General features: G+C 58.9%; 1 protein-coding gene across 3 annotated transcripts in view; it reads left to right on the top strand.

Moving 5' to 3' along the window:
- The window catches only part of TRIP13 (thyroid hormone receptor interactor 13), a 36,932-nt gene extending 11,709 nt beyond the window's left edge, over positions 1–25,223 (top strand). The window contains exons 10-14 of one of the 3 annotated variants that reach the window (XM_042998124.1): positions 518–671; positions 2,956–3,068; positions 4,185–4,254; positions 4,620–4,751; positions 5,174–5,517. In XM_042998124.1, coding sequence (XP_042854058.1) covers positions 518–671; positions 2,956–3,068; positions 4,185–4,254; positions 4,620–4,715 — 433 coding nt within the window. In that variant the 3' untranslated portion in view covers positions 4,716–4,751; positions 5,174–5,517. Of the gene's footprint in view, positions 1–517; positions 672–2,955; positions 3,069–4,184; positions 4,255–4,619; positions 5,518–24,867 lie in introns of those variants that run through there. The other 2 variants (XM_042998119.1, XM_042998131.1) reach the window with 2 other exon arrangements.
- Positions 25,224–25,707: the final 484 nt, after the last annotated feature.

Raw genomic sequence — 25,707 nt, 5'->3', positions numbered from 1 at the left:
TCTCTCTCTCTCTCTCTCTCTCTCTCTCTCTCTCTCTCTATCTATCTCTATCTCTATCTCTCCCTCCCTCCCTCCCTCCCTCCCTCCCTCCCTCTCTCCCTCTCTCTATCCCCCCTCCCCCCCCCCGCCCTGCACATACACACTTTCCCTGTCTCTAGAGATAAAAATAAAATTGGGGGGGGGGGAGGAAGAAAAAAGGAAAAGTGAGAGTTTCGTCATGCCACAGTTGATGGAAGAGAGGGAACAGTCAAGTGGGGGTCTGGGACAACTTGCTGGAAGACAGGAGCAACATCTCCTTGGCGCACTGTGTTGAATCCAAGAGAGCCTGGTGGGAGTTGGGGGCCCGGCAGGCACTCAGGTGTGGGCCTCAGGAGGCCTCCTAGGCCGGGTTTGGGACGTGGGGTGCAGCCGGCTGAGACGCTGGCTGAATTCTGAACCTTCGAGGACGGGGGGGGGGGGGGGGCGGTGATGGAATCACTAGGCACCGGCCGACTGGCGCTCACTCCTCTGCCTCCAGGCACTGCAACGTGGTGATTCTGACCACTTCCAACATCACGGAGAGGATCGACGTGGCCTTCGTGGACAGGGCTGACATCAGGCAGTACATCGGACCGCCCTCTGCAGCAGCCATCTTCAAAATCTACCTCTCCTGTCTGGAAGAACTGATGAAGGTACGGGGCGTTTTTGCTTCCAACCGGGCTTCTCGTGTGTCCTTAGTGGCCAATTCCGAGACGGGGTGAGTTACTTGAACGTGGTATTAACCATCTTAGGTCGAAAACTGCAGTTGGTGTGTTTCGTAGGTTGAGCTGATAGTTGAAACTATTGGGATGCCTGGGTGGCTCAGTCAGTTGAGCGTCCGACTTGGGCTCAGGTCATGATCTCACGGTTCGTGGGTTCGAGCCCCGCATCGGGCTCTGTGCTGACCGCTTGCTCAGAGCCTGGAGCCTGCTTCGGATTCTGTGTCTCCTTCTCTCTCTGCCCCTCCTCCTCTCACGCTTTGTCTCACTCTGTTTCTCAAAAATAAATTTAAAAAAAAGTTAAAAAAAAAGAAATTATGGCCACCGACTTTATATTTTTGCTCTTTTAGTGCAAAATGATGATTGTGATCACGTGATCTATCGATCTGCCGGGAGGGGCGTGGAAACCTGCCGGACACGTCCTAGTTCATAGGGAGACCTGACTGGAGGCCACAGTTCACAGGGATGTCATCTGACTGGAGGTCACAGTTCACAGGGACGTCCTCCTGACTGGAGGTCATAGTTCACAGAGGGGTCATCCTGCCCGGGTTGCCGTTCACAGTGTATCATTAGCTACGGCATTAACGTCCCTTCAGTCCCGTGTTCTAATGAGCAGTGAGCACAGCAGCAGTGGGCGAGGTAGCGCGCTCCCAGTGGGCCTGGTGTAAATCACTCTAGGCAGAACCTGGTGCTAGGAGTCCAGGGCACTGGGCACAGCAGGCCCGAGGCAGGCAGTCCCTTCCCCCAGGGGAGCGTTCCTGAACCCTGATTCTGGGAGATAGGCAGTAACCGAGCCAACCGACGGACGGGGATTTACGTGGTGATCGTTGGCGTGACGTTGTCGTAACAGGATGGCGGGGGTGGGATCGACCCCCAGCCCGGCGCCACAGAGCTTCGGCGGGGATCACACAGCCCCTGACAGGGATGGGAGGGCTGGTCTGGCGTGTGCACCCCGTCCCACTTTGCTGCGGCACGGAGAAAGTGGCGGCCCGGGGAGCCTTGACCTGAGGTCCCAGGTGAGCTCCGGAAAGTGTTGGTGCCGAGAAGTCAGCGTGATGGGATCCCGACGGTGGTCACGCTCCTACTTGTGCCGCGCATCCGGGAGATGTTTCGCCAGTTAACGTACGAACTTTTTCTAGAAGCTGAGCGTGTGGGACAGGGGTTCTCAACCGGTTTGCAGGAAGTTAAGCCATTCCGATGACGGAGTGGAAATTTGGCCAGTCCTGAAGGCTGTCGGCGTGTGCCTGGCCCACTCCATCAGGAGCCCCCGGTTGTCGCGTGCACCCGGAGGGGCAGCGGGGGGCAGTCCCAGGGAGGCTGCAGGGACCCAGGGAGGCTCAGGAAGGTGAGAACACTCCTGGCATAAACCCTGTTGCTTAAATTTACTCACAGCCTTCACCAGACCTCCAAAACGTGCCGACAAAGCTGTTTGTTCTCCGTTCTCTCCTGGTCACTGAGTCAGAGCAATTCACGTTAGAAGTCGTTCAGTGCTGGTCCCTGGGCGCCCTGTCAGGTGCCGCTTCTTGGCAGAGTGCCTCCCGTGTACAGCCACGTGGCTCACAAGGGAATGAAGTCCAGATCCAGGGTCAGGCTGTGCCACCTGCCACACAACGGTCTTGTCTTAAAAACAACAAATGAAGGGGCGCCTGCGCGGCTCAGGTCATGATCTCATGGTTTGTGGGTTCGAGCCCCGCGTCGGGCTCTGTGCCGTCAGCTAGGAGCCCGGAGCCTCCTTCGGATTCTGTGTGTCTGTCTCTCTCTCTCTCTCTTTCCCTCTCCCTCTCCCTCTCCCTCAAATAAATACTAAAAAAAAAAAAAATGGAGACCCCCCTTGAAAGGCAGGCCAAGTCCTGATTCCTGAGCTCGACTCTGCTTCCCTGGGTTGTGATACGCCTTTGAAACCCAATACCGGGCTGGCCTCAGCCCCTCCGAGTCCCTCTCTGCCCTGACACGTAGTGAAGACACGTCTTGATCAAAAGCACAGAAGAGGCTGGGTCCCCGCTAGTCTCCGAGACGTGTCCTGTCACCCGTACTCTCACCTGCGTTTGAAGGAGCGGGGACGTGCGTGTGAGCGAGAGGGGAGCGGCCCGCGTCCTGGCGTGGCCGTGCTCGCCTTTCTGGGGGAGGGGATGTTTCTGAGAAACGGGCTGCTGCCGCGTGGCCGACAGTGTGCACTCTGCCCGTGAACCGCGCCGTGACGCCCTGTGTCTGTCTCCAGTGTCAGATCATATACCCTCGCCAGCAGCTGCTGACCCTCCGGGAGCTGGAGATGATTGGCTTCATTGAAAACAACGTGTCAAGGTTGAGTCTCCTTTTGAGTGAAATTTCAAGGTGTGCATTGCCTTCATCTTTATAACCTAGAAAAGTGCATTTGTTGTGGTCAGGGGCGGTTGTAGCTGACTGTAGCAGCCTAGGGTCGTGGTTTGGGGTCAGAGGACAGGGACTGGGACCCCGAGGCGTCTGTCACACAGGCGCTGGGAGAGCTTTGAGAGCACCCGACCGCCCTGGCCCCAGGCTCCTGGGCCAGAGCGTAGAGGTCCGCCACCCTCCCACAGGCACCGTTAGAAAGTAAAAAGCAGTGCTGTGTTTCTCTCTGAAAAGATAGATATCCAGATGAGGCTCTCCTGACGTAGTCCTGATTTCTTAAACGGCATTTGTTAAATTTTTACGAATCGATGAGAAGGAAAAAGTGGAAGCTTCTGTCTGAGTAAGCAGAGGACACAGCGGCAGGGGTCTGTGCTTGGTGCTTCGGGAAGTCAGAGAAAGCACGCGGCCCGGCAGCCCTAGGCGTCAGGAGGGAGCGCTCAGCCCCTGAGCGCCAGTGGCTGCACACGTGCTGGGGGCCTGTGGCTGGCAGCGTGGTCGACCTCCCACATGGCTTTGGTGACCAGGGTGGCAGGAAGGGAAGGTGGGGAGATGGAGTGGAGCACAGTTGCAGTGGAGTGAAGGACAGTTAGAATTTGGACAAACTGGAGAAAACTGGGGAAGGCCGTGGGGGACTTCCTGTGGGCTGTACGGCAGAGATCAGGTGGTGGTGCTGGCGGCCCAGAGGCCACGTTGTGACCAGAGTTTGAACTTCATCCTGAAGCCGTGAGGCTTGTGGAAGCTTTTGAACAACGGGATAGCCTGAAGAAACTATATTTCGGGTTATCTCTTGAAGAGATTGAAACTGGTCAAGATGAGGCAGAAGAGGGCAGTTCTGACACTTGGACAAAAATAGTCGATGGGGACCAGCCTGGTTTCCTCGGGATCCGTGCCACTGGCCGCGTGCCCACCATGTCGTGTGTGCCTCTCCTGGGCGGCTAGCAGCTCAGGGCGGCAAGCATCGTGTCCTGCCTGGGGCAGGAGCTGAGGACCAGGGGCCACCAGCCCACCTTGAGGCCAGCTATAGGGGAGGGGACTTTCGGAGATGAGGGAAACCGTCCCCAAGCGCGGTTCTGTTCACAGGAAGAGCGAGGGTCTCAGCGGCCGTGTCCTGAGAAAGCTCCCTTTTCTGGCTCATGCGCTGTATGTCCAGGTGAGTCCGCCGTGGCCGCCCCTGCCTCTGAGCGCTCTGTGCCCCCCACCGCTGCTCTGTGCCCCCCCCCCACCACCACCACTCTGTGTGGCGGGGCCTGGCCTCGCGGGGAGTTGCACGTAACACCGTTACGGATCTGACTCACCTCCATGCCTAAGCGATGGGCTTCTGGGCGGGAGGGCCTCGGTGCCTCTGAAGCAAGGAGGTGGCCTGCGGGCGTCTCACACACCTCTGCTCACACTGGGCCCTCCGTGGACTCGCGCGGAGCAGGGCCTCGGAGTCCCCTGCCCTGCCCCATACTGGGGGTGCCGGCCAGCAGCCCCACCGGGGGCACGACCGGCCCATGTACCCGTGTCTGCTTCCAGGCCCCCACTGTCACCATCGAGGGCTTCCTTCGAGCCCTGTCTCTGGCAGTGGACAAGCAGTTCGAAGAGAAGAAGCAGCTCTCGTCTTGCGTCTGATCCGGACCCCACCGTGATCGTGGGCACAGTCGGCAGGTGACGTCGCTGCCCAGAAGTCTCCGAACGGTCTGCCCGGGCCGGAAGCCCACGAGGCTGAGTGGTGTTCAAAGCAGTGTGTCGTATGTGATGTGTTTTTAAGACGAATCGGCCTGTCATTTTCACTGTTTCAAAAGATGATTCAAGTTCTGCCGTCTAGGTGTGCTCACTCCATCCTGCCTCTAGACAAGTCAGATGCAAAATGCTGACAAAATTGGTTTAAAATAGGCCATGAACACAGGCTTTAAGAAGCAAAAGAAAAAACTACATTGTCTTAAATAAGAATGTAATCCCAGTGTTAAAAACATCTGGGTCACTGAAATATGAGGTGGCCTTTGCTCTCTGACCTGAGCCTCTTTTATTTGGTGCAAACGGTTCAGAGACTAATGAGTAAAAAGAGAAAACCTATTCTTATGTTCTAGAAATGGAGAAAACAATTCAGGAAGAGTGGGCTTCGCACAAAGGTGCTATTTGTGAGAAAGGTGCAGTTTGGGGATCGGGTGAGTGTGTGCCACGCAGCTCGGCCCCAGGACAGGCGGCGTCGCACAGTTTCCTGCCCGTCGTTTTGCAGTAGCGTTGCGGCTGCGCGCGGTGGCACATCACCTGCGTACGGCAAGCTGGCTGGAACTTGGCGCACCTCACAGGATGTGCTTTGCGCTTACCTGACGCTCAAATCGATTTCACGCTCATGTTTTGTACACGTTTTGAAGACCACGTTGGCTTTTGTTACAGAGCTTTTTAAGTATTAAAGCGTATTCCACCAGAACTTTTCATGTTGAGTCTCCACTCCGACGATGTGGATTCTATTGAGACATTCCCGCGATTATGTAGCTTTTAGCCTGTTTCATGCCTTGAGGTGTCAAAAGGGACTGTGACCATTTATGGGAATGACACCAAGAGCCGCATCTGGAACCTGGAGCCTGGCTCTGGCCTCCTCAAGCCCTGAAGGGGGTAAAAGCGGTGTCTGTGGGCACCGGGTCAGGAGAAGAGGGGCGCACCGTGCTCTAGGAGTGGGGGACCCTGAGACAACCTCATCTCGACTTTGCTGAAATGCCTGGTGTCCAGGTGCCTGGATGGAAGGAAGGAGACAGGGGCTGGGCCGGGGCAGATGGGGGGAAAGACAGGGTAAGGGAGACAGGCAGGGGGAAGGGAAGCCCGAGGGACTGGGGACGGCGGGGGCAGGGGCTCCAGAGCCAGACCCTGCGGGCAGAAAACGAGATCTAAGCGCGGGAGGCCACCAGACCAAGACCAGTTTCCCAGAAGGTGGGTTCCAGAGGTTCTGTGGGTGCATCTGATGCATCCGCCCAAGGGCCCCTAGAGGGTGGCGCTGCCCCGGGTGGTGGCACAGGAGGGGGTGCCGGGGCTCAGCCGGTGCCCCGGGGTGGACAGCGTGGTCAGCGAAGGCCACCAACCCTGCCACGTGTCCCTCTTAGGCTCTGCGGTCCCTTCTGTCTTCCCCACGTGCCGCGTGTGTCCATGTGCATGTCTGAGCCTGGGGCTGTGCGTGAGTATGAACTTCCGTGCAGGGGAGGGGGCAGCGGGGCATGAGTGTTCCCAGCTTCTCATTCCTCCTCGGAACCTAGTTCGCTAGGCGTGTGTAGGAGAAGGGCCGTGGGCCATCGCACCCACTTGGCCATCCGGAGGGGCCTGCTGGAGATGGGTGGGCCAAAGTGTGAGGAGGGGGTCATACATGGGCCCCGAGACAGAGGACACGGGTCCTGGGCTCGTCCCCTGGTACGGGCTGTGTCGGGGGCACTGTGTGGGTAGCAGCCAAAACCTCCCAGGTGCACGTCGCCGGGCATCGCTAGACACCCCGCTGGCTCAGGGCAGTCCTGCCCACAAGGGGCGGGTCCGAGGGGCAAGCAGAGCTGCGTTCCTGGGGTGGGCAGTCCACTCCTCATGGGCGAAACGCCGAGCGCTGTCCCCAGAAGCCCGGAGGGGCCGTGAGATTAAACTGAGAGAGAGGTCACCTGTAGGCAGGGCAGTGTGTGTGTGACCGCCTCCTGGGCCCCTTTTCTGAGTCCTCCAAATCAGCGGGCATGAGCCACGGACCGCTGTAGCCACGAGACCGTGCCTCAGCAGCAGAGGTGTGGGGACTGGGGCCAGGAGGGCCACCTCTGAGCCATGTCTGAGGGAGCCCACGGTCATCACTGCGTCCCGGTTTCCACGGGACCAGGTGGAGAGTGAGCAGAGGTGGGAAGGGCACACCCCTGAACCCTTTCCCACCTGGTGTTGGTTTTGGGAGACCGTCGTGGGGGGTCAGTTCCAAGATTGCCCCCTGCTCTCCCCACTGGCATGGCTCTCACCACTGGGCAGGGACCCGATGTTAAGCGTGTTGCTTCATTCCCAACGCACACAGCAGGGAAAAGCAGGTGGCTCTGGTGAGCTCTCCCCCACGGCTGCCTGGCCCCTGCCGTCACAGGCCTGCCGACCCAGCCACCCCTTCCTTGGCTGCCATGGCCCCACGTGGCCACATCTGTCTTTAGGCCTCCAAGGGCCCCTGAGTGGCCGGTTTACTCATCCCTTGGGTCTTGGCCGGGAAATCTGACCCCGTGTCCCAAGAAAGCGCCTGAAGTCCCGAACGCTCACAGATCTTCCCCTCCGGCTCCCTCGGTGCCACCCTGGGGTGTGGCCCTGGTGCTCCCTCTACAGCTCAGTCCTGGGGACCGGGCAGGTCCCCAGGTAGGTTGTGCTCTTTAGCCCTAGTTCGGGGGCCACTTCTGCGGGCTCAGAAGGTCCAGCGGGTCTGGGGAGTTAGATTCGGGACCCATTCACACAGGTGTCTGTGCCTGGGTCGTGGTCTGGGATCCCCTGGGGGCACTCGACCACCTTGTGTCCGGGTGCTGGACCACCGAACTCTCCGCTTTTCTGCTGCATGAGCTGTGTTTCTCTGAGCGTCTGGAGCCTCTCTGGCCCTCACACTCCTCTCCACTCATTGTCCGCTGGCCTCAGCTTTTCCTTCTCTGCAGGATGTCCTCACATCATAGTCACAACCACCCGGTGCCACCGTCCTTGCATTTGTCATTCCCCCGAGCACTTCACGTACCTCTCTGGCCGGCACACCCCCCACAGCTCGGGTGCGGTGACAGTCAGCCTCCTCGGTCCCTGCCGCCTGAGCACCTTCCCCGCCAGGCTGTAGGGGCCCCAACCAGAGAGGAAGCCGGATTGGGCCTGGGAGCCTTCAGATGGCCAAGCAGACCCAGCAATTTGGATTCTATCAGCCAACCAGGCCACTGGAGCAAAGACGGCCTGTTGGTGGAGCCCCCTGTCAGGAGAAAGGACTGGTCCCTTGAACCATTCCAGGGGTCAGTTAAGAGCAGACAGGTTTCGTGGATGCTGGCGGGAAACTCAAGCAGAGGCAGAGGTCATCTCGGCACAGTGAGCGGCGTGAGCGCCACGTTCCCTCGTGCTTCTTGTCCCCGCACCCCACAGACACCCAGACCCAACTTACCACAAATGTAATCTCTATCACGTGAGTTCTCACTTAGGACTGGAAACCTTTCTCTATTAGATGAGTTACCATTCACAGAAAGCTGTTTCCTCTGTCACGTGAGTTATTTTTTGATTGGGATCCTTCCTCTTCTACCACACGAGTTGTCAGTAATGGATCGCATTCTGTCTGTATGTCGTCATTTGTGACAGGGGTCCTCCTGCCCTGTCTCCTAAACATATCAGCACCTGGACTTACCACCTGCGGCGGGAAACTTTCGTGGCTGATCACATGAGCTGTCAGTCACCATCGCAAACCCTTCCCTTCTTCACTGCCATCTGAACTACCGTTTAAGACTGGAGAACTTTCCATGACCCTGGTTGTCATTTTTGAGTGGAATTCTTCCTTCCGTGTCTCCTAATTATCCTTTACGGCGAAACTCCGTTGCTTTTGGATTGGATTTAAGATTGGATTCTTTCTGTATCCCCTAAGTTATAGTTTATGACTGAAACCCACCCTAGTCTACCATTTTGAGTCACCATTTACGATGGAACATGTCCTTCCCTATCAACTTACTGAACATTTATTTCTGGAAACTTTTTTCTCTTTTCCTGAGGTGTTTTTGGCTGAATGTCCTCTCTCAGTATTACGTGAGTTATGATCCATGACTGGCTACTATCTGTCTTTACCACCTGGCTTATCCTTTACAATCAGACACCTTTTTTTCCTCCGTGATTTATCAGTTATGCCTGGAAATCCTCATTCTCTGTCACCTGAATACTGTTGTGTGTCTGCTGAATTTACAGTTCAGGTTGACAATGCACTTCTACCCTACATGAGTTGTCACTTACGATGAAGTCCGTGTTTCTCCGCCACCTGAGCCATGACTAGTGCCTGGAAGCCTTTCCTTCCCTGTCATGCAAGTTATCGCTTGTGACTGGCGGTCTTTCTTGTCACCACCTTGAGGCATACTTGATGACTGGAAGCCGGAGTTGCCTCTGCTGAGTTATTCCTTTGCACTAGAAGCCTTCCTCTGTCATCGGAATGATCGGTTATGACCAGAAACTTTCTCCATCACGGGACTTACCACTTGAAACCTTTTGCTGTTGTGTGAATTACGGCTTATGACAGGAACATTCCAATACCTGTCGCCTGTGCTCTCATGTTTGACAGGAAGTCTTTCTGACTCCATCACCTCTGATCACTTACCTGCCACTTACCAGTGGTTTGTCCCTGGAAACCCTCACCGTCCGTTATCTGACTTCTAATCTGGGGCTGAAAGCCTTGAAGCTTTATCCCTGAGAACGTCTGTCTGTGTCACCTGAGTTATTTATGACTGAAATCATTCTTTCTCTATCAAAACTGAATGATCATTTTTGACCAGAACCTTCTCTCCCTGCTGGCTGAGCTACCATTCATCACTGGAACAGTATTATTCTATCACATGTGTTGTTGCTTATGAATGGAAACCATCTTTTTCTAACCCCCAAGCTGTCATTAATGACTAGGAACCTTTCTCTGTCCACCGATTTACCACTTACCACTGGAGCCTTTCCTGTCACCTGGGTCACAATGTATGACCAGAAAGTCCTTCTCTGTTACTTTCATTACCATTTGTAACCATGAACTATCCTTCTCGACCATCTGAGGTATTTCTGACTGGAAGTGTCCCTTCCTTATCTACCGAGTCACCACGTGCAACCAGCGATCTCTTTCGTCACCTACGTTTTCACACACATCAGGAATGGTCCCTTCCCTGTCACCTGACATGGCATACGTGAAAGAAAGTACTCCTTCTGTGCCCCCTGACTTGTCACTGATGGTTGGAACCCTTCTTCTATGTCCTGAGTTCTGCTTTGTGGACACCTGTGTCCCAGAGCCTCTGTACTGCACACCTTGTTTTATTCTTAGTGGTTTTCTTCACTCGGCGGTGGTTTCCCGGGAAAGAGAGCGTGTGGGGTGGCATCTGTGAATCCGTGGGTCCTGACCTAGTCTCTGTTGCTGGTTTGAGGCACAGACTTGTCTTTCCCGCTTCACTTTTCTTGGCAGTCACCTGGGAAGATCGCCGTGAGCGTTTCTTCCCGTGGCGTTTCCCCGCCGGACTGGCGGAGGGCTGTGCAAGGAGATGGTGCTCAGTTGTGCCGCCGAGTCAGACTTGTTCCAGAGATTTCTTTAGTCTCCCCGAGACAGTACAGGAAAGGAGGTCTGCTTTCAACCGCTGGGGTTGGGATTAGCAATTGCTCTAAGGTAGTTTTGTTTTTTGTTCTTTTTGAGTTTTTCAGAAAATGAGGGCCATTTGCTGGCACTTGCCGAGGTGCCTACAGCTGGACGCCGCTGCTCCACTCGGCCCGGGTCCTGGGCACGTGTGACCCCTCGCTCTCCCTGTGCTGGCGGAGGGGTGGCGGGGAGACAAGCCCAGCAGCACCAGGACCCTGCTGCGGCGTCGCCGGCCGGTCCCCGAGAGACCGCGTAGGCCAGCAGCTCCTCGTCCACACGTAGGCTTGTGATCCTGACTCGGGGAGTCCTGGCGGCTGGGCTGACCCGTTCGCTCCCAGTTGCCCGGAGCCGCTAAGCAGCCCTGTGAAAGGCAAAACCAGGCTGCTGGCACCTGGAATGGAAATTAGGTGACACCTTTACTTGGAACCGCCTGCAAAAGGCATGCTGGATTCGGTTCCCTGAGACGGGTGTTGGCTTTGCCCTTCGCCCGGCCGGGGGGCCACCGAGGCCCAGGGAGAGGACGCACCTGTGCTCGAAGAGGCAGCCTGTGCCGGTGCGCTGCCCCTGGTCTCTGGCCTTGGCTGCTGCACGCGACTCCACGACGAGGGCGAGGGACATCTGGAGGGGATGCCAGCCGTCGACCCCGCGGCCACCCACTCCCTCCCCCGCCCCCCTCCGGTGTGGCCACAGAGCCCGGGGAACCGGGGACAGCATGGCCTCAGGCACAGAGCAGCCCTCACTGGCTCTCGGGTGGTGCTGCCGGTGTCCGCCTCTCCCCCACTTCTGTCCCTGCGGTGTCCCCTCCCCCGTGATTCCTTTCCCGGAGCTGGAGCCTCACTTCTCCCAGAGCTGGCCTGGTTTAGCCACCATGGTGAGTCTTTCAAACCGGATGTTATTTTATGTTGATTTGTGAATTTTAAAGACCTGTGCTTAAGCCAAGCACCTGCTTTGGGCTATCTTAATTTCTCCTGCCATCCTGACCCATGTAATTTATGCCCATGTCAGCAGAACCAGCTGTGTTTGGGGCTAGAAAGAGACTAAGATCAGCGACATCCTGAGTTAGCTCTGCGTGTGGAGTTTGAGCTTGCATTCGTTTCATCCGTGGGTGCTCGCTCTCGTCAAGGCCACCCCAATTTCATGTTTGCACATCACGCTTCCTCCCGGTGCCCAGGGAGCCGGATGACACAGACCCTTCCCCTGTGAGCACCTCCATCTATAGCTATGTTCACCTGTGATCTTACTCACCTGTGACCACGTCCACCTGTGATTGTCTTCACTTGTGAGCATGTTCACCTGTGATTGGGGAAGGAACACGTTCTTTGAGTGGCTACGACAAAGTGAGCTAAAGCCGAGCGCCTGGCAGGGCCTAGTTTTTTGTTTATTTTCGAGAGAGCGAGCGAGTAGGGGAGGGGCAGAGAGAGAGGGGGACAGAAGATCTGAAGCGGGCCCCGCACTGACAGCAGCGAGCCCGATGTGGGGCTTAAACTCACAAACAGAGAGATCGTGACCTGAGCTGAAGTGGGATGCTGAACCCCTGAGCCACCCAGGGCCCCAGGGCCTACTTTATCTTACCCTGGGCTTTGGGCACCTGCCGCTAACACCTTGGGTGTGGGACACGATGTAGGGGTGGGATCCTGCCCCACCCACTGGCCTATAACAGTTATATTTTCTGCTGACACATGACTTCTTTTATTTCCCTTTTGGAGAACAACTGGCAGTCTGGCTAGGTTTTATTTGGCCTAATTTTTGGAATGAAAGGGAGGGAGGACCTGTTGCTTAAGTGGGATGCACAGATGGGGAAACCATGCCCACATCTGATCGAAGAGACGGACTTTTAGCAGGAACAGTGGAGCACGACACCGGGTCCGGCCCTCTCTTTGTTCCGAAATCAACCCAGAGTTGGTGTATTTTCCAGTTTCCTCTGCTGGGAAACCGGTGGCTGCACATTTATTTAGTGTGACAAGTAAGTATGGCACCCGCCACTTCAACCTCAGCGGGTGACGAGCTGTCGGTTGTGTGTGGGTAACGACCCTGTCTCGTCACCGTGAGAAATTGGAGTCGACGCCTGGTTTGCTCGGCACAAGCCCGTTAGTCGCCTAGAACCTTAGGCAGTCGGTGCTCCCAGACCCTCAGGGACAGACCAGGGGTCCTGGGATCTGTGCACATCCCGACGGTCCGGCCTAGTCTGACCCCCGTCTCACCCCCACCAGCCCGTCTGGCCCCCATCTGGCCCCTGTCTGACCCCTGTCCCCATCTGACCCCCACCTGGCCCCCACTTGATCCCTCAGCCCCTGTCTCACCCCCACCAGCCTCTGTATGGCCCCTATCTGGCGCCTGCTTAACCCCTGTCTGACCCCCACCAGCCCCCGGATTGCCCCTATCTGACCCCTGTCTGGTCTCCGTCTGACCGGCATCTGACCCATGTCTGACCCCTGTCTGGTCTCCGTCTGACCCCCATCTGACCCATGTCTGACCCCTGTATGGCCCCATCTGGCCCCCTCTGACTGGTGCGGCGAGTCTCTGTTCCTGTGGCTCAGCCCAAATGCATCATCCAAACGAGGGGACAGTGGCCTCGAGGATGGTCACAATGGGATATTTCAGAAAGAACACCCTAACATGCCTGGGCTCCTTGCTGACCATGTCCTCTCTTTGTGTCCTTTTATTCCCCACACAAACCCCACTCACATACCTCCGTGTCATCTCCTGCTAGTGAGTGACAGACATGGAGTGACCCGGCGAGGGTCTCAGGCCAGTGTGGGGGCGCAGCCCACGGAGCGGGGCCTCTTTGCCCATGCCAGCCACCCTCTGGCCGCGACCCTCGAAACCTCCGGTTCCCGGCCAGCATTTCCAGTGTCCCTTGCGCTGAGGAGTTTTGAGCGACAACGGAAGGAGCGGCACCCTTTCCTGTCCCTCTCCGGACAGACGTGTCTAAAACCGCCCCCGGAGGAGGTGTGCAGCCCTACTCCGTGTCCAAGTCCAGTGGCCGCTCCGCCTTCCACTTCCACACGTGTCCCTGTGTCTTTCCTCCCTTCGTCTCGGTGCCGTCCCCTGCCTCGAGTGCATTTCCGTGGGCTGGTCTGCGAGTTCTTTGTCCTTCCTGTTGCCCTGACTCCTCCTGCCGACTCTGAACTTGTCACCGCCTGCGCCCCCTCCCACCACGCGCTCTCAGACAGGGGCTCTGTGACCCCGAACGTGGGGCTCAGAGACCTGGCCGCCTGAGCACCCCTCCCGGTCATCTGGACCTCCTGGCTGGTCTGTGCCCTCAGACTTTAGGATGGTGGCCGCAGGCGGGGACAGTCTCGTCATTCTGTAATTCTGGAAACTCTGAACTTGTTTTCCATTTGCTGGTCTGCTCTGTCCCATGGCCCCAGGTGTGGGCGCCGACTCGCCCCCACACACCCCCACGGCTGTGAGTGCTCCCCTGGGCCCCCGTCCCTCCCAGGCGCTGCCTCCACGGCCTCCAGGTGCCCCTGGCCCGCGTCGCACTCTGTACTCCAGCCCCCGTGTGTTTTGTTTTCTCCCGATGTGTCCCACTCGTTCTCCGTAGCCACTCTCCCTCGTCTCGGAGCTTGGTTACTGTCCTCGTCACGCGCTTAATCGTCAGCTTGGAAGCTCCCCTCGGACAAGCGCTCCAGCGGCCGCTTGGGGGTGACGCCTCCTGGAGTCCAGACACTTTTGCCTTTTGCTCGAAGTCTCCGTTTGTTCAGGGCCATTCACCTGCTTAGGGTTTCCTCTGCTGCTGGTGCTGAGGTCATGACGCCTCCATCTATCCATCACCAAGGTGCCCCTCAGGGATTTGAGGCCAGAAAGTGGTCGGGGGGCAGGGGAGGGAGGACAGCACGGCTGGTGGCTGAGGCAGGGGTCATCTGAGGACGTGGGCCACGTAGCCTCATCGGCCCGCAGGGAAGTGGGGTGGGCCCGGTCCCGCCCGAGCGCCCCAGGCCACCGGCAAGACCGCTCGCCTGCAAGGCGGCATCGGGGCCCAGACGTTAAGCATTAAGCCACTTGGCCCCAGGCCTGCTTCCACATGGGGCGTCAGGGCAGGTGTGACTGTGTCTGGCGGCCCGTGATTCAGTGATTCATCGCAGGGAGAGACCGGGCAGACCGACTGGGAGCTTTAAGTCAAGTGCAACCACAGGGAGCGCCTCCGGTGGCACTCCAGCGCTCTCCTGTGCAGTGGGGAGGATGCCTGCGGGGGCGGGGGGGGGGGGGGGGGCCTGAAGGGGGAGCGGGGGCGGGGGTGGAGGGCGCCTGAGGGGGGAGCGGGGGTAAGGGGCCAGTGCACGCACCCACCTCGCCTACTTAGCACCAGTGCTCGCTTGGGGAGACACGCTGTTTGGAGGCCGTAAGCACAGCAGACACAGACCCGACCGGGAGCGCGTGCACCTGAGCGCGCCTCCGCATGACCCTCGACGTGACCTTGCTCTGTCCACGTATCGTGGAGATTGTTTTAATGGAAATGGTTCCTGCGTCAATTGTATGGTCTTACATACAATTGAACCTCTGAACCAAGGCTGCAAGAGGGCCCTTCAGACTAGACGCCCTCCACCTCCTCGGAGGCTCGCACACGGACGTGGACATGGACAGACACACAGACAGATACAGGCACGGACAGACGCACATAGAAACAGAGACATGGACAGACTGACGGACACACACGAACAGACACAGGCCTACTGCCATGTCTCCCCAGGCTCCTCTGGTCGTGGTTTCCCGACCCCGTTGTCCTCAAGGAGGGCTCTGGGACGTGTGCGAGGTCCCTCCGGGAAGGCCTGGAGCCACGGGCTCGGGAGGTGAGCGGGGGTCCCCATCCTGGCTTCTGGAGGGAAGCTGGCATGTTCGTCCGACGGCTGCTCACGCATCCTCCCCACCTCCCGTTCTCCAGCTGGAGTAGGATTTGCTGAGGTGTCTGTCTGGGGGAGTTCGTTCTGCTGGTGGTGCCCCGTGCTTCCTGGTTTGTGGTTTGAGTCTCATTAACTCTGGAAGATTCCAGGCACTTTCACGGCAAATGGGTCCTCTCCCTTCTTCCCTCCTCCTCCTGGAATTCTTAGCTGCGCGTGTGTGGGTCCATGGTGTCCTGGGGCTTCCCTGCTCCAGGCGACCGATTTCGCCCACTTTTCCCACCGGAGCCCCTCACACGCTCATCACTGGTATTTTAGATCCCAGGCCCCAGGGGCACCCGGGTGGCTCCATCGGATCAATGTCCGGCTCTTGATTTTGGCTCGGGTCACGATCTCACGGTTCGTGGGATGGATCCCCGAGTAGGGCTCTGCACTGACAGATCGGAACCTGCTTGGGATTCTCTCTCTCTCCCTCTCTCTGCCAAACTGTTAAAAAATGAAAGTAATAAAAAGTAAATCCCAGTCCCCAAATTCTAAAATCCCTGCTGTGTCTCGTAGAGTCTTGTCTGGTGGTGGCGTTTCCCAGATGGCAGTGTGTCTTGTGGCTCACGTTGAAAGCCGGACACTTGTGCGGGGTGAGTGGCACCGAGCGAGGAAGGCCTTTCTGATGGGCTTTGTGTTCTTTCGGCCAGAGACAGGCTGCGCTTGCCGGTGGCCTCGGCACAGGGCTCAGAGGCCGTGTCGTCTCCCCTTCTGGCTCTGGGCGTCCCTGAACACCCTCCCTCGGCAGCATCTGTGACCTTTCCTCCAGGGCACAGCGTCCCACACTCAGCCTAGGCCTGCCCCGATGGGGACCAGTCACCGTGGGGACCCAGCCCTCCTCTCAGGTGGGGGTGTTTGCATCCTCACCAGGAGAACCTGGTGTGGTTCCTGGAGGCAAAACCGTGAAGATGTGGAGTCTGTCCTTGCTCAGCCTTCGTCAACTCGTGAAAATGACCGTTAGGTGTTTCTACCCGTTTCTGGGTGCCAGTGACCCTCTGTCTCCGTAGACTCAAAGTGGCTGTTTCCCTGTGACCTCAGTCCTCTGGTGTGGACGAGGACAGTGTGAGGGCCATCCTTCTCACAGGGTCCAGGACGCGGGACCCCCACCACCACCCCTGTCTGGGGAGAAGCTGGGGTGGTTCTGCCGTTACCCGGGGGCCAGAGACTTTGCTCCCAAAGGACAGGCTGGTCCTACCTTCTGTGCCCGCCCTATCCTGTGGTGACCCTTCTACCTCCTGTCCCCCTCACGGCTTCCCCTCCAACTGCAGGTGGGGCTGGAGGGCACACGGGTTTTCAGGCACGTCAGGGGCTCGGCCCCCAGGAGACGTGCAGGGACCCGAGGTGTCCTTCCCTCTCCCAATACCCCCCTGCCCCTGGACCCCACACATCCTGCAACCCAGGGCCATATAGGACAGACGTGGGCTGACTCGGGCAAGGCAGCACCTGACTGTGACGTGGCAAGTCTGGGCCTGGGTGTCCAGCTGGTGGCCGCCAACTGCCGGGCCTGTGGGGCCCCTGAAACCTGCCCTCCACAGACATGTGGAAGGACACAGCGCAGGGCAAGGGACGCAGAGCATCTTGGCAACAACTTTACATTTCGGTTACATTTTGGCCAAAATTATATTTGGGGTATGTTGGCTTAAATGACGTATTATTAAAGTTAACGACATCTGTTTCTTTTTGGGCTTTTATTTATTTATTTTTGTGTTTATTTTTGAGAGAAAGAGGGGGAGACAGAGCGCCAGCAGGGGAGGGGCAGAGAGAGAGAGGGAGACACAGAATGAGAAGCAGGCTCCAGGCTCTGACCTGTCAGCACAGAGCCCGACGTGGGTCTTGAACTCCTGGACCATGAGATCATGACCTGAGCTGAAGTAGGACGCTCAACCGAGCCACCCAGGCGCTCGTTTTTGTTTTTGTTTTTGTTTTAATGTGACTATTAGAAAATCTAGTTTTATATATGTCTTGCAGTGCATTCTCTTGGATGGGCTAGTCCTGACAGGACCATCTGGGTGATGAATCCTTGTGTCTTTGATTTATGAATAAAGTTTTTGGAGGAAGATAGTGCGAAGGACTTTGCTAATTTTGTGGTCCTGCCTGGAAAGGCTCATGGTACGAGTTCACTAAATTATAAACATTACAGTCTTAGGTAAGAAGTTGCACATGGAGGCAACCTTGGCCCACAAGCGGACGGACACGCGCACACACGTCCAGGTGCAGGCAGAGAAGCAGAGGGTCCACACTGCGGAGACACAGTGAGGCCTCCCCGAGAGCCGACCCTGTGGCCAGGGGCCGCCCCCAAGCCCTGCACGCCACCTGCGGTGGGTGGGGGAGAAGGCCCACGGCCCCACTAGGGGGTCCCCTCCCAAGGCTCTGGGAAGATGGACACCGGACAGGCTGTCAGCCCTGGAGGCCCTGAGGGCCGCCCTTGCGGGACACCCTGTTGGGTGAAGGCTGGCAGGTCCTGGAGAGCAGCGCGCCCGTCTTGCTGGCTCACGGGTTTGTGTTCGTGGGTTCGCACATGGTGCTGCAGACCCGGGCATCAAAAAGCATACTTTTTGGGGCACCTGGGTGGCTCAGTCGGCTAAGCGTCCAACCCTTGATATCAGTTCAGGTCACGATCCCATGGTTGTGAGATCGAGCCCCACGATGGGCTCTGTGCTGACGGCACGGAGCCTGCTTGGGGTTCTGTCTCTCCCTCTGCCCCTCCCCTGCCGTGTGCGCTTGTGCTCTCTCTCTCCCCCCTCCCACACACACACTCTCTCTCTCTCTCTCTCTCTCTCTCAAAATAAATAAACTTAAAAAAAAATAAAGAAACACTCTTGTGCAAGGAGCAGAGGCCCACCTCTCCAGAGTACGTCTAAGACAGAAACACCAACCGCACAGCAAATGGACTCAAACTAACCTGCTTCTGACGGTTAGCTGGATCCATGGAGTGAGGGGAGCAGGCAGGCCAGACCCCCAGACCGGTGCCCCTCGCAGAGAGGAGAGGCTGACCGCACTCCCTCCTGGACTCGTACAGCTGCTCAGGGCCAGGCCCTGGCGGAGCTACCTGCGCTGCGGGGGGCTGGGGGGGGGGGGGGAAGGCGGTCACAGACAGCAGTGAGCACAGCCACCAGCCACCGTCCATCCGGAGGCGGCTTGGCGTGGTGTGCCACGGGCCCTAGTGGGGGCTGCCCTGCCGGCTGCCTGGGAGGGTGCCGGCGGCTGGGGCCTCTGCCGGGTGGCTCCGGGGGCTGGAGCGGTGCAGGCCTGGCTGCGCGAGGCCGTGCTGGGGTGCGGTGGGGGCAGGGCAGGCCGCCGCGTAGACACGGGTGGAGGGAGGAGCACGTGGGCTGGCGTGTTTGTTCCCTCTGTCCTGACGACGCGCGGCCTTAGCCCGTCGGAGGGCTCGGGCCTTAGGGACCGCGATGAGCCCAGCCCCACGGTGCAGGGGGTGGATGGGAGAGCGCCCGGACCCCCTGGCCCGGCCCCACCCAGCGAGTGGTCCACTGCCTGCTCCCCAGGAGCACCCGAGGCCCCGGCCCGCTGGGGTGCCCACCACCCTAAGATCCACCTCCCCGCGACTTGCCCCACAGAGAAGGGGACGCTCCGATCAACAAGGAAGTAGCCCCATCTCTCCACGGTCGACCGGGGGCCGGTGACACACTCAGGCTGCAGAGGCCGGCCGAGGGTATCAGGAGGTAAAGGGTACAGTTCTCACAACCCGCGCTGGGTCTCTCCACTGGGGGCGCTGGGAGCAAGGGCGGCACCGGACTCCGGCCTCCGAGGGCCCTGCGGGCAGCCCGTGTGTAGTCAGAGGGGCAGGAATGGAGTCTGGGGACGGTGCATTACTCTTCCCGAGGACGGGCCTAACTGAGAAGGAAGAGAAACGGTTTTCTGGGGCCACGGGTCCGGTTCCGCACTTGTGGGTACGCACCGCAGGGAGGTGACTTCACTACAGGAGGCGGAAGCCACGCTGGTCCACGCGAGGCTCTGCTGGTTCTTCAGGGTCTGGAAGAAAGTGCCCCGGCAGCTCGAGGGGCAGCTCCCGCCGAGGCTCGGTCTGGTCCGCTCCTCCCTCTCCCTCTGACGATACCGCCGTTCGTACCACGACCCCGAGCGAGAAGTCGCTTGGTCTTTGCTGACTTCGGTCTCCGTAGGGAGTGACACTGCCTGTGTCCTGACTTGCTCCTGGGGGCCGTCGTTACCGATGAGGCTGAACGGCGTGTGCTCCCGGGCCCTTGGTGTTTTCCTCATTGACGGCTCGGCGTCCTTGACGTCATCTGAACGTGAGCGCTTCGTCCCGGCCCCGCGTCTGGTCTCTGCAGCCTGCGTGTGTCTCGATGCGTGCGCGTTCTTCAGTTCACGGCTGCTCAATGTACCAGCCTCCGCCTTGACGCCTTCTGCCTTTTCTGGCTTGTTTCAGAAAGCTCTGCTCCCCTAGGGACCTACGTGCTTGCTCCTGTACGTCTTCTACCCAGCATTTCTGCCCGGATGCGAGACTCTTTTCTTAAGCCACGGCTGATTTTCCCGAGACGTCCACCGAGAAGGCCCTCTGCGTGTCGGATCACGAGTCTGGCCTCGCTCCCCGCCCGCCCCTCGTCGGCCGGTCTGTCCTGCACCAGCACCTCCGTCTCGGCTCTGACGGGGACCGCTCCCCACCCGCTCCGTCTGGCTGTCCTGTGCCGCGAGCGTCCCCGCGAATTTGCAGCAGCTTGCCGCGTCCTGCAGCAAAACCGGGCGGGCGCTGACTGGTCCTCGCGGGCACCGTCTTCGCCAGCCGCCCAGGCTCACGCTCCGTCAGCGCGGTGGTGCCGAGAAGCTAGAGCCTTATCGGCGTCTCCGCGAAGTTCGCATCTGTTGTTAGATTTGTACAGGTTTTCATGTGTTTGTTCTGGGACACAGAGATGCAGCCGATTCTGGATGTCGTATTTGCATCCAACAGACTTGCTACATGCTATTTCCTCTGCTAACACGTGTGCACAATGCTTCCGGGTTTCCACGTTATCCTTTATGTCTTGTCTTTATTATTGATTCTTTATCCTGTTCATTTTCCCCTAATTTCTATGATGATACCATGTGTGAACAATCTGCTTTTCCTTTTTCCTTCCACTCTTTATCTCTCCATCTCCCTCTGTCTCTGTCTCTATGTATCTCTGTGTCTCTGTCACTGTCTCTGTTTCTATCTCCTATCTCTGTCCCTCTGTCTCTTGGTCTCTGTCTCTGTCTCTGAGTCTCTATCTCTGTCTGTCTCTCAGTCTCTGTCTCTGCCTCTCTGTCTCTGTCTCTCTGTCTCTGTCTATCTCTGTCTGTATCTCTCGGTCTCTGTTTCCACCTCTGTCTCTGTCTCTGAGTCTCTATCTCTGTCTGTCTCTCAGTCTCTGTCTCTGTCTCTCTGTCTCTGTCTATCTCTGTCTGTATCTCTCGGTCTCTGTTTCTGCCTCTGTCTCTGTCTCTATCTATCTCTGTCTATCTCTGCCTCTCTGTCTCTGTCTGTCTCTCAGTCTCTGTCTCTGTCTATATCTCTCGGTCTCTGTTTCTGCCTCTGTCTCTGTCTCTATCTATCTCTGTCTCTGCCTCTCTGTCTCTGTCTCTCTGTCTCTGTCTATCTCTGTCTGTATCTCTCAGTCTCTGTTTCTGCCTCTGTCTCTGTCTGTCTCTATCTATCTCTGTCTGTCTCTGCCTCTCTGTCTCTGTCTCTCTGTCTCTGTCTATCTCTGTCTGTATCTCTCGGTCTCTGTTTCCGCCTCTGTCTCTGTCTGTCTCTATCTATCTCTGTCTGTCTCTGCCTCTCTGTCTCTGTCTGTCTCTCAGTCTCCGTCTGTCTCTGTCTCTCTCAGGAACGACAGGACAGCGGCTACTCCGCACCGAGAAGACGTTCTGGAAGGCATGCTTACCATTCCTGTCTCACGGGGAATGTCGTCTGTTTTACTGTTTGGGATTATATTTGCTGAAGGTTTTTTGAGCAAACTGCTTGTTCAGTCAAGGAAATGCCTTTCTATTCTTAGTCTGCTGAGAATTTTTTCACGGATGAACACTGAATGTTCTCAGATGTTTTTCTATACAGCGATCACGTGATTTTTCTTCTTTGCTTCATTAGCGTAGGCTCCAGGAAATTGGAATCATGTGTCTCTTCGTGGCTGCACACCCACTGCTCAGCACGGGGTGCTGGGTCCCCTGTGTGCCCGGCCTCCCCCTCTGGACAGTGGGTCCACCCTGGAGACCCGGGCCTCTGGGAGGGTCGGGGGCCCAGGCTGGAGGTGGCGCCGGGACCGGTGGGCAGCAGGAGCCCCTGGGTGGCCAAGCAGACCGTCTTTGGCCTCGGCTCGGCTGCCCTGGACGCGTCCCAGAGGGTGCCTTCGCTGGGGTCTCAGACCTGAGCGGCCGCCTTCAGAGACCCCTCCTCGGGCACAAGGCCTTTGGACTTGCCCATGAAGCCCCAGGGTCCTCGAGGCAACACCACCCCAGTCCCACAGCGGCTGAGCCCCAGTCCCCGAGGGCCGAGTCTCTGTGCAGAGGACACGGGAGGGCAGGTGCCCGGGGGGAGACGCATCTAGGTGGGGCGGGCGGCTTCTCTCTGGGTCTCAGCGAGCGACACACATGGCTTGCGCCCCACGGGCACCCCCAGGCCCGGCCCCACTTGGGTCCTCTCCACACGCCGGTCCCTCGTGAGGAATCACACGTTCCTGAGACTCCCGCAAAGCAAGCAAGGCCCAGTGCAGACACTCCTGGGATGCTCGACGGTGGCTGGGCCAGGAGGGCCACAGGGCTGCCCGGGAACCCCTCTCTCCGTGGTTTTGTACTCGAGACACCTGAAAAAAGGGTGGGAATCCCCTGATGACCTTGGCACCTGCACAATGACACGGGCACCCGCGGACCCCACAGCAGCGTGGGCGGTCGTCCCCGGGCCGGAGCCGGGACCTGGCCTTGCAGTCAGTGGGGGAACCGGGCTCAGGCTCCGCCCCATCCTCCATGGCTGTGCGGTGGCACCGAGGCCTCCTGGGCCCGCCCGCGGCCACGGCACCCAGGCTCCACGTCACCGTCAGGACCCCGTGGGACCGCCTGGCTGCAGGGTGACGTGGGCCATCCTGGTGTCTCCCCTGCGTCTGCCCGCCCCTGTCACCTTGAGCAGCCGCCTGGCCAGCATCCACACCACCCTCCGGCCACTTCGTTTTGGGGATTCTGGGCTTCGGGCCTCGGCAGCTCTCGGCAGAAGATGTCAGTTCTGGCCGAGGTGTGAGGGCGACTCTGAAGGAAGCTGTGTCCCCTTCAGGGGCCCTGGGGGCTCGCTCCACCCGCGGGGTCCCCATCCCGCATCTGATGAGGCCCCAGGGCAGGTAGCGGCACCGACTGCCCAGCAGCGTCCACGACGTCGCCACGGGGTTCGGCCTCGGCGCCCGCGGGCAGGGACACCGGCCGGCAGCCCCCGTGCCCCGTGGACACACAGCCCTGCACTTTGGCGGCGGCACTCACCTGTGCTTTCCTCGATTTCACGGTCCTGCCCACACTGGAAGGCGGAGGGCGGGAAGGTTGCTTAGGGCGCTGGCCTGTCTCCTGCAGCTGCTGTACCAAAACAGAGACGCGCTGTCTCGCTTGTGAGGCCAGAGGGCAGACCTGGGGTTGCTGGTGGAATCGTTGCTGGTCCGGCCCCGCCGACCCCCTTCCCGGGGCTCTGGAGGAGGCCCCTCGCCGCTTCCCCCGCTGCGGGGGCTCCCGTCTCTGCAAGGCCCCTCGGGACGGCATTCGGGGCCCATCCCAGCCACGCATGAGCTTCTCGCCTCAACCTTAACCTGTCACAGCTCGAAGACCTCTTCTCTGCCATCTGAGGCCACATTTGCAAGGCCCGGGGGTGAGAACCTGACATCTTTGGGGGGCGGTATCAGCCCACACGCCCAAGTGCCTGGAGCCACGTGTGGCGCAGAGCCCGCAGGCAGTCGGTGCTCTGTGAAGGGATGGATGAGCGAGCCCGCCCCTCCTGTTTCCGCGGAACCCGCGGCCCAGAGTTCCCGCCGCTGCAGGAAAGCAGAGGCCACCCAGCAGGAGTTGGGGCAACGAGAGCACGGGGGGTGCAGGGGTGTGTGTGTGTGTGAGGCCCAGGGTGAAGGTGCCCGTGGAGGGGGCGCGGCCTCTCGGCCCGCATGAGGTGGGGGGCTCCTCCGTGCAGTGATGTGGATGGGACTGCCCGGGGTGGAGACGCATTCGGGAGGTGGGACGGGCCAGCAAAGGTTCCACATGGGGCACTGTCCGGGCTTCCTGGAGCATGTGGGCACAGGAAGGCCGGGTGGGGGGCGGGGGCGGCGGTGAGCGTCTCCTGGGAGGGGTCTCAGGGCCGGGGGCGCCGGATGCCCCGTGCCAAGCTGTTCCCCTCCTGAGCCTCCTGGTGGGGAGGACGGATCCCCGGGGCCCCAACGTGAAGCAGAGGGGAAGTCGGCAGCCCCGCCTGGCTCAGAGGGCCTCTCGCAGGTCTGCTAGAAAAGCTGCGGGTACCCGGCCACAGGCAAGGACACAGGGGTGCATGGCCGGCATGTAACTCATCTGTCCCCAAGTTTGGACCCGTACGGGGAGCAGCCGGGGTGCATCTCGTCTGGTCTGTACGATGATGACTGACAAGGGGCTGTAAGAGTCAGGGCCTTTCAACAGGGTGAGTGGGACCCCCTTCAACCCACGACTGGTTTTGGGGGGCCCCTCCCCACCTGACACGATGCCCTGGCTCTGGCCTCTTGCTCTCAGCACTGGGGGCTCTCCTGCAGGTCATGCTCCACCGCCTTCCCTCCCTCATTGTTAAGGTAGCTGTCTGCAGGTGGACCAAGGGGGATCCAAACGGTGGCTGTAAGGTGACCGGCAGCACCTGCCCCTGCACGCAGGTCCCCTCTCGGCCCCTTCTGAGTCCCCTCAGATGCCGACACATGCAGAGCAGGCCTCTCCCACCTCGCCCGGCCACGGGCGTTCCACATAAGCGGATCAACGGGGCCCTGTTCTCTCTCTCTCTCCCCAAGGCCCAGTCTGCGGGCGCCCAGTGTGTGTGACCCCTGCCCATCCCTGCAGCCCATGCCCCACATCACCTCCTGCCCCACCCTCCTGACACTGCGGCTCTCACCCCTGTGATTCCCTAAGCAAACTGCTTCCGCTTTAGTGGCCAGAGGTCAAGTCCAGCAGAACGTGACTCGTATCCACAGGCAGATCATTTTGTCCATGCTGTGTTCGTATTCCTCTGTAAACTCTGAGAGGGCAACGAGCAGCCATAGCCTGCCTTCGCCAGTGACTCAACCAGGTTTCATGGAGAAGGGAAAGTCAAGAGGTGATCCCACGAGCCTCTGCACCTGGCACTGAATAAAGCAGCTCTCGTGCAAACTTGGCCCAGTTCAGCCTGGTCGCAACTGTGACAGCCACTTGAGTCTGCGGCTTCTGGTCCAGAGAGCGTAACTGGATTATGATTCCGACTTGCCTTCCTCCTCCACTGCCTACCAGACCTGGGTGGAGCTCTGGACCACAGGGGCCCAGCCTAGTGTGTGGGCCCTGAGAACACGCAGAGCACATAGGGAGTGAAGGCCCCTTGGCCTCCACTGAAGAGCTCTCTCTCTCTCTCTCTCTCTCTGAAATTCCCCAGATTCCACATGGGAGACAGGAAAGTGCACACAACAAGGCGGACGTGTGTGGACCCCGGGCGGAGCCTCAGGCAGGCCCAGGGCAGCGGAATCCATCTATGTGGTGCACTGACATGCTCGGCTTCCGGTACGGACAGCCCCTGCAGGTGCCACGGCCACGGGCCGTGACTTGCACTCCTGGGAGACTGTGCCAACCCAAAGAGGAAGAAAAGCTCGCCAAACTCACCAGATGTTCTGTAATGTCAGGGAAGGAGTAGGGAGAGTAAATGCGTGGCACTTGGGGTCTCCAAGATGAATTGTATCACTGGAGCTCGGCTGTGGGTGGACAGGCAGGATCAAAAGTCCACTCTGGCACCCTTGATGACGGGTGAGTATGGGGACAAGGACGGGGAGGGGGATGGGGAGATGGGGCGAGGTATCAGCGTGTGGGCCTTTCCAGAAGATAGTGAAAGACGCAGACATGAGAGGAAGGCTGTGTGCAGCGAGGGTCCTCCGAGAGTGCTGGAGCCACAGGGAAGCTGAGGGAAGCCCCGCCTCCCCCAGGCCTGGGGGAGCACAGACCTGTCCACGCTTCCGTGTCAGACTTCTAGCCCCAGACCGTGCGAGAATGAATTCCTACTCAGTGTGTGGTCACCTGTCACAGCAGCCACAGGACACACTGCAGTTATAGCCACACTGTCAGGGGGGTGAGGAGGACCCCACGATCAGTGATGGGGAGGGGGGCCATGGAAAGTTCCAGGTCTCTCAGCTGCTCCCCGAGGTTGGCGGTAGCCGCAGAGCCAGTCCGTGGGTCCCTGGGCGGCTGGCCCCGTGCCAACGGGGGAGGCCAGGACAAAGGTCCA

Source organism: Panthera tigris, chromosome A1, assembly GCF_018350195.1.
Source record: "Panthera tigris isolate Pti1 chromosome A1, P.tigris_Pti1_mat1.1, whole genome shotgun sequence".
NCBI classification, from domain to species: domain Eukaryota; kingdom Metazoa; phylum Chordata; class Mammalia; order Carnivora; family Felidae; genus Panthera; species Panthera tigris.
This window is presented reverse-complemented; position numbering and strand designations above follow the sequence as displayed.